Here is an 8,774-nt window from a genome sequence, read left to right as displayed (position 1 = left end):
GTGCAAGGATTAAAGGCAAGCTTCCCCAAGGCCTGCTAGTGTTTTGCTGTTCTTTGTTTGTTTACTCACTCATCCCCCAGCTCAGCCATACAGCTTGCCTAGGTAGAGCATAGGATGCCTGGCTTTTGATTCCTGTGCTAGTTAATTTTGTGTTAACTTGACACTGGCTGGAGTCATCTGAGAGGAGGGAATTTAAGAAATGCCTTCATGAGATCTGGCTGTAAGGCATTTTCTTACATAGTGATTGATGGGAGATGGCCCAGATCATTAGAGGTGGGGCCACCCCTGACTGGTGGTCCTGGATTCTATGAGAAAGCAGTCTGAGCAAGCCTTGGGGAGCGAGCTAGTAAGCAGCACTCCTCCATGGCCTCTGCATCAGCTCCTTCTTCCAGGTTCCTTGTACTGTTTGAATTCCTGTCCTGACTTCCATTGATAAACAGTGGCGTAGAAGCACAAGCTAAATAAACCTCTTTCTCCCAAACTACTTGGTGGTGGTGTTTCACTACAGCAACAGTAACGCTAAATAAGACAATGCTCAATGCTGGGTGAAAATGGAAACAGTGTTTCTAAAAGAAGCAACTTTGTAACAGTAACTGAGGAATGAAGCTACGGGAAGCTGCCACCCTCTCAACTCCCAGGGAGAGGAAGAAAACAGATGAAGCTCCCATCTGCAGACAGGCAAGCTTCCTCGCATGAGGAAAGACAGCTCAGGAGCAGAGCTGAGACTCTCCAGAGCAGAACCAAGCCCATGCAGGAGTAGGAGGAGGAGACATAGCTGGGCTGCGCCCCCTGGTGGGAGGGCTGGCCCGTGCCTGTGACCATGACAGTGCTGTGTCTCCACTTCTTGAAACCCAGTGGAGGGGTCCTCTGTTCTACAATCATTGTCTTGACTATTTGGTGCCATTTTGCAATGCCCTTTAGTATGTAAATACATTTTGGTGCATCACCCATTTTCAACATAGTTTTTATTTACAATTCTGTTGTTTTCTTTTCCTCTGACTTCAGTTAACTCTCATCTTGAATCTACTTGTTTCCTATCCTTTTAATTGCTGAGTTTCTAGGTCTTAATTTGGATTTTCCTTCATGTGGTGAATGCAGGATTCACTTCATCCTCACTGCTGTTGTCCTGGCTCTTCTTCTGGTCCTTAGTCTAGAGACAATATGGACTAGTTAATACCAGTTATGAGGGATCACATCTATAGCTTTGTGTTCGTTTGTTTCTATTTCCTGTTATTATCCAGAACAGGTTGTATTAGGACAAGAACCCTGAAGGGTTTCTGGATTTCTGAGCTCAAGGTCGCCCTCTAGAGTTAACATAGCACAGTGCCATTTCATTAACAATGTGTTTCTGGAAATAATTAATTTTCCCCACTTCCTTTTTCTCTTTAAAACCGTGATACTTGGATTTTTCCACCACTGAAGCCATTGTTCCACTCCCTAGATTAATGCTTCCCCAAAACCTTCTGCTCCAGGTTCCCTCATCAGACCCCACGGCAGCAGTGGGACACAGTACACTTGTGGAAGGCCACAGACTTCTACCACAATGACCCAGCTCAAGACAGAAGGGATATGGATATGGATATGGATATGTATTGATGATTATGTATTGATGGTTATGTATTGATGGAAATGTATTGATGGTTATGTACTGATGGATATGTACTGATGGATATGTGTTGATGGATATGTATTGATGGATATGTATTGATGGATATGTATATGTATAGGTGTATATGCATACATGTATGTAAATGTATGTATAAATATGTGTGTATGTGTATACATATATGTATATGTGTATAGGTGTATATATATATATTGATATATATGCATTGATGTAATGTATATGCTTATATGTATATGCATATGTATATGTGTGTATGTGTACCAAAGATATATACATATGTGAACGTATATGTGTATTTTAAATATATATAAGTATATTATATATATAATTATACATATATGTATTTATATATGAATATAACATTATAAACAGATATATATAATTTTAAAAACCTTTTTGAGACAGCTCTAGCTGTCCTGGAATTCACCATGTAGACCAGGCCATCCTCAGACTCACAGATACATCCACCTCTCTTGGCCTCCCGGGTTCTGGGATTACAGTTGTGCAAAGCAGGACCGGCTGGAAGATTATTTTTGCAAAGATGATTTTTTCTGCCCACTGATCTCAGAACCCTCCAGTCTCCTCTCCTTAGATTCTATCACACATCCCTGTGGCTTTGCTGGGATTGAGTATCTGTCGTCCTGTGGGTGTGTTGTCAAACATCATCATATTCTTCCACCTACGCTGTCCCTAGTAGTCTATAAGGTTTGTCTGCCTGGGAACAGAAGCCCTGAGAGTACAAAGGAACTGATAGCAAGGTTAGGTGAACAACCCATCAAAATGATCAGAATCTGGATAAAGTAGTTCTTAGTGAGACATTGGTTCCTATAAATGTATACATTGTTACAGGAGAGGCATTTAGAATTAGTAATATAACCTTTTTCCATGAGAGCGCTAATAAAGGAAGCAAATTAAACTTAAGGAAGGCACAAAAAGATGAAAAGATTTACTAAAAGTTAGAGCAGACATCATTATAAAGGAAAACTGACAAATAGAAAAACAAGAGTTTAAACTAGAGATGGCTCCTTGAGGAGAATAATAAACACTATAAACTCCTATGACATAGAAGGAAGCAAGTGCTACCAGTGAGAAGGTGGAAGGCGTTGGCCTCCACAGTCATTCAGATGCCAGGTGGCTAAGATGGGTTACAACACCTTCATGCCAACAACTCAACAGAACATGGCGACAGAAATGAAGACCTGGACAGCTGTGGTCAAGTAAGGCCATTGACTGTCCCCAAAGCCACATGAGACTGTGTGGAAAATAGCACACATCGTCTGGGACGCAGAACATCTCCTTAGACAGCAGGATCTCTGAGCTCCAGGATATCCATGGTAAGACCCTGTTTCAGAGAGAGTGACAGAGACAGAGAAACAGAGAGAGACAGAGAGACAGAGAGACAGAGACAGAGAGACAGAGAGACAGAGACAGACAGAGAGAGACAGAGACAGACAGAGAGAGGAAGAGAGACAGAGATAGAGAGGAGTGCAGGAATATTGAGTTATGGCTTCAGCAGCTCTGTCCAGATCATTTCCTTGTGAATTTCACATTAACTTAAACGAGAACAGGATGGTTGGGTCTACTTATTTGCTTGTCTGTGGTTGCGGATTGACCTCTCACAGTCTTTAGTTTCCTATACATGACAGAAGATAAGCATAAAAAATAAATTGCATTTCAAATGTAGACCAGTCATGAACACACAGTGCCTTTCTGGCTGTGATGACCTCCCTTCAAGAATGTGCCCCTTGCAACAGTCCTCCTTGTAGCTTTCCAGAGGGAAGGGAAGATGAGGCACTGTCCTCTGTCTGTCCACAGAGGAGAGCAAGCTTACAGGACAGTGATCCTTTGGGTGAGGAGCTGAGTCGCCTGGCCTGAAGGCACAAGTGTGTGAGTGCAGCTAGTTGGGAGACTAGGGCAGGAAGATCCCAAGGTCAAGGCCAGCCAGGGCTGGAAAATGAGCTTGAGGCCACTGCAGTCAACTTAGGGACATCCTTCTTCAAATTTTAAATCAAATAAAATGGCGAAGTGTGCTGAGGATGTAGCTCGGGGGTGAAACATGGGCATTCATAAGGTCCCTAGATTCCATTCAGCACTGAGGGGGAAAATGCAGGAAACTGCTGGGCCATGGTGGCACATGCCTTTAATCCCAGCACTCATGAGGCAGAGGAAGGCAGATCTCTGAGTTTGAAGCCAGCCTGGTCTATAAAGCAAGTTCAACGGGGCTGAAAGACACCCAAGGCTCTACAGAGAAACCCTGTCTGTAAAAATCCAAAAAAGGAGTGAGGGGAGAAAAAGAAAGATGTAGGAAATCATACTGATGTATTTTGGATACTTTTGTCAACTAGTTTCAGAAATGAAATATTTAGGCATAGGTCTAAGAGAGCACAGCGAATAAGTCAAGGGGGCTGGAGAGATGGCTCAGTGATTAAGAGCATTCTCTGTTCTTCTATAGGTTCAATTCCAGAACTCACATAGTGCTCCCAATGAAATATAAGTCCAGTTCCAGGTCCCTGTCACCTTCTTCTAACATCTACAGGGATTAAACTGTATACACAGTATACAGACATTCATGCAGGCAAAACCTTCACACACAAAATAAAATGACTAAATCTAATCAATAAACAAAATAACAAATGAATACAGAAACATGTTGTTTGTGAGCTAGAGCAATTAACTCAGTAATGACATGAACACTCTTCAAATTCATCACAATTGTGACAAAGAGAGGACAAGGATGTGGAATGGCTAACACTATCCTGACAAAGAATGAAGAGCCTGGAATCAATCTGCCCAACTTTAAGACTTATATGAAAATGAAGATGAGTGATACTGGCAAAGGAATACGGACAAACAGAACAGAACAAAAGCCCGGAAGCATGTAAGTCCACATAAATTTTTAGCATTTTAGTTTTATTGTGTTTAGTTTGTGTGTGTATACATGCACACATGTGTGTATGTAGGGAGCACATAATGCTATGTCAGAGGTCAAAAGGCTACTTGTGGGAGACAGCTCTCCCCTTCCACTCTTTGGGTCCCTGGGATCAAACTCAAGTGCCCAGGCTTTACCTACTGAGCCATCTGGCAGCCTCTAAATTCTTTTTGGTAAAAATGTAAAAGCAATGCGTTATAAGGAGGTAGAATTTCCAACAGATGGCAGTGAAGAGATTAGTCTCATCTGCAGGTAAAAGGACCAGATCTGGTGGCACATGCTGGAAACCAGGCATATGAGGCAGAAACAGGAGCATCAGGAGTTCAAGGCCAGCTTCAGCTCCACAGGGATATTGAGGCCGGCCTGGGCTGCATGAGATTCTGTCACACAGACGCAAACACATAAACACATACACACACACACACAAATCTATAGGCAAACAACACCCCATTTTTTAAAATTAAAAATAAGCAACAGAGAGTGGATCAGGCTTTATCTACTTCAAACAGTTGATGTTCTTTATTGACATTGTAGAACAAATGTTGAGACCATTTAAGACAATGAAAATACACTAGAAAACCTCCCACCAACTACAATTTATTTCAAAACAAGCTAAACAGCATTTAGAATGTTTCTAAATGTCCAAGATCAAGCATTCCAAAATCTCCGAATAGGTAGGAGGGATTTGTGAAGTGTCACCCTTAGCTGAGGAGCAGTTGATGGCTGCCACAAAGGGAAACTCCATGTTCTTCAAGAATGTGGCTCCTGAAAGGCCACCTACACTATGGTACATGGACCTGCCCATGTACCATAATTGTACCATTAATTGTACCATTAATTGACTCCGTGAATTAAAGCAAAAACACAAATGAAGTTGGGAGAGAGGAGATATTAGAAGGGATGGAATGAGGGTAGATTTGATCAAAACACATAATATACACGTACAAAATCCTCAAACAATAAAAAGATTAATAAAAAATATTTTCTACCAAGACAAAATGATGCTGTGTTGAAGGAAGCATGCTAAGTTTCACTCACAACTCAAGCAACTTTTATGACAGCTTTCTCATCTGCATACAACAGAAATACTCCCAAATGTCAATTTATTAAGAAGACGTTACTCGGGTGTCAAGACTTAGGAAACCAGTGAATTCATTTTTCTACTAAGGTCACTATTAAGTGAAATTAGGGCCTTGTTTTAGAATCCTGCAGCAGTGGACACAACGGTAGCAGGGAGCATGCTGGAATCACTGTTAGACACCAACAATTTTACCATCATTGACTTTGGACTTCTTGTGTAGATAACAGCTCCGCACAGCCAACAATATGCAACAAATAAAGAATCCTAGAATTAGACTGTCACAATGTAGCAATCCCCAGTAAGTTAGCAGGTCTGGGCAATTAGCATCAATGCTTATTGTAACATCATGAAAAGAGAAACAGAGTTACACTGTGACTCCAGAAAAGGTCATGGCCTCCTTTAGACTCCTAAAGAAGGAATCCAGAGTCCGAGCCCCATGTCTGCATCAGGTGCTAACTCACAGAAAATAAAAAGGGCATAAGACCGGTGGCACCATGTGCGTACAGGCAACAAAATCTCAGGGTGGGAACTCTTGACCTTGGTGGCTGAGGCTTCTCAACAGCTTTAATCCTAACAGAAAGAAAAGATGAGGTAAACCATCTGCAAGTCTGGGAGACCAGGAAGACCATGGATTCGTGTATAGAGAAATGTATGCTTGATGGAAGAAGCCATTCAGTCACCCCACGTGGACAGTGGGTGCTGTGTGTGTTTCTTGGATGAGGCGCATGAGGAATTCCACAGAGCCCACCACTGTCTGTGTTTTCACCTGAGCCGATGATTACACAGGTTTGCCTTGAACATGTCATTGAATTATACATTCACTGCAGTTACCTGGGACTGTTTAAGTTTACAATAAGGATTTTAAGGTGACTGTATGGAAGACTAGAAGCTGTGGTTGAAAGACAGAAAAACTGGGGGCTCCCCAATTACAGAGTAGGATTGGGCCACAGAGACCAAAGCAACTTGGGTCTGGAATGAATTAGGTCCTAAGGAAGATTATGGGCCATGTCCTGAAAATGAGGGACTACTGAGGTACAGGACAGAAAGGGAAAGATTTATGACCACATCTCACAGACTAAAGAGCCAGCATTCTTTACCTAACCCAGGTCCCCAGCCTTTTCACACTCCTTCAGGCTCTGGGGGAGAAGCTTCCATTAAGATCTTGCTAAAGGTGAGGTGGGAGAAGCACTCTTAGGCCCACAGGAAGAGTGAGAGGCTCTCAGGAGGATTCATGCCCTCCATTTCCAGACACTCTGGAGACAATCACCCAGCCAGAGGCACCTCTGCCTCCCCCACTCCATGATGCTGGCTCTGGCTGAAGAACAAGGCCATGGTTTGCCAGCCAAAGACAAGGAACCAGAATGCTTACCTCATCGCCAGACTGAGTCTCCACAGAAGCTGCAAAGAGAGAATGGGATCCCCAGTCAGGATCAAATATGGGGGTGCGGGGAGGTTGTGGTCCTCAGTGTCAGCACTTGTCTTTGCTTACCTCTAGACTCCCCTGGCTTTGGGAAACCCTGTCAGAGGGATGCCTGAGCACAGCCAGCCTTCCTCCCTCCATCCCTCCATCCCTCCCCCAACTCAGATGTAAAGGAAGCTGGAGGTGGAGAAGCACAGGGCAGGTGGGAAGGCTCTCTTCAGAGGTCTGCTACCTTTCTGAGCCTTGAGATGGATAACAGCCCCAACCAGGAAGACAGTTAGTCCAAGCAGGAATGCTGCAGCTCCACTCAGTATCTTTCTCCAGGAATATTCAGACTGAGCCACTATGGGAAAGTGAGACTTAAAGTCAATGTGATGCTCTCAGTACTGGACCCAACTTCTTAAATCCCCAAAGCCCGGTACTGCTCAGGGAAGAGTTAAATCTAGAAATGGAGCTGCCCCCCATCTGTCACTGATGCTCTGTGTGTGTGTGTGTGTGTGTGTGTGTGTGTGTGTGTGTGTAAATGTTTGTAGGTCTACATGTGTATGTCTATGTATGTATGTGTGTAAGTGTGTGTGTGTCTGTGTGTGTGTGTATGAATGTTTGTATGTATATGTGTGTGTCTATGTATGTATGTGTATGCGTGTGTGCGTGCACAGGTGCATGTGCATGCACACACTTCCATAGACCAGAGGTCACCTTCTGGTGTCATTCCTCAGGTGTCATCCCCTTTTCTGTTTCTGCTGTAGTTCACTGTCTCTCACTGACCTAGAACTCACTAAGTAGGCTAGGCTGGCTAGCCTGTGAGCCCCAGGGATCTGCCTGTCTCCACATCCCAGGCCCAGGGACTACATGCATGGACCAGACTACCTGGATTTTTTCCACAGACTCTAGGAGTCAATCTCTTGTCATATAAGGTCCTCACACTTATATGACAAGCCGTTTACCAGCTAAGCCACTTCTCCAGGGCTATCCCTGAGTTATAGCTCATGACAGTGTCCCTAAAGATTAAAGCGCTAAAGGATACTAGGTCACAGGGTTAACAGCCCTCCTTATCTATCTCCTGGACATCTGGAGCATGGATGCCTGTCCTGTTTTCTCCTGCCCTGGCACTAGGATTCTTAGATTAGGGGAATGTGTCTTGTCATCAAGATGAACACAGTAATGACGGCTCCTACGGTCAAGGTCCAGAAATACAGAAAACTAAATAAACTTACTCCATGCCACAGAAACGGGTCTCGGGAGGCTGGGGTGCTCCACAAGGCAGCTGTAGACATCACCAAGCTCTGGGGTCATTTCCAGCATTACTGTTGTTTGGAAGGTCCAGTCTCCATTCCTGACAAGGCCAGTGGACATGACTCCAGACCTCTCCTCCTGTCCATTCCGGAGCCACCTGACACTTATGTCCCCAGGGTAGAAGCCTGTCACAGAGCAGAGCAGCAAGTTGTGCTGCTGCAGCAACGGGGTCCTCTCTGGGTACACTGTCACCTCCGGAGGCACTGGCAAGAGAAGAAACAAAAAGCACAGTGAGGACAGGAGTGTCCATAGAGACTGTGACCACCCTGATCTGTCACAGCGAGGACAGGAGCGTCCATAGGGACTGTGACCACCCTGATCTGTCACAGCGAGGACAGGAGCGTCCATAGAGTCTGTGACCACCCTGATCTGTCACAGCGAGGACAGGAGCGTCCATAGAGACTGTGACCACCCTGATCTG

The 8,774-nt window shown here is 44.2% G+C and overlaps 1 protein-coding gene across 1 annotated transcript in view; it reads right to left on the bottom strand.

Annotated features, from left to right (window-relative positions):
* Positions 1-5,047: 5,047 nt before the first annotated feature.
* Positions 5,048-8,774, bottom strand: part of LOC116075170 (HLA class II histocompatibility antigen, DO beta chain) — an 8,066-nt gene continuing 4,339 nt past the window's right edge. The window contains exons 3-6 of the mRNA XM_031348194.1: positions 8,275-8,556; positions 7,290-7,400; positions 7,007-7,035; positions 5,048-6,207 (exon numbers count right to left, since the gene is read on the bottom strand). Coding sequence (XP_031204054.1) covers positions 6,202-6,207; positions 7,007-7,035; positions 7,290-7,400; positions 8,275-8,556 — 428 coding nt within the window. The 3' untranslated portion in view covers positions 5,048-6,201. The remainder of the gene's footprint in view (positions 6,208-7,006; positions 7,036-7,289; positions 7,401-8,274; positions 8,557-8,774) is intronic.

This window comes from Mastomys coucha, unplaced genomic scaffold, assembly GCF_008632895.1.
Source record: "Mastomys coucha isolate ucsf_1 unplaced genomic scaffold, UCSF_Mcou_1 pScaffold3, whole genome shotgun sequence".
In the NCBI taxonomy this organism is placed as follows: domain Eukaryota; kingdom Metazoa; phylum Chordata; class Mammalia; order Rodentia; family Muridae; genus Mastomys; species Mastomys coucha.
This window is presented reverse-complemented; position numbering and strand designations above follow the sequence as displayed.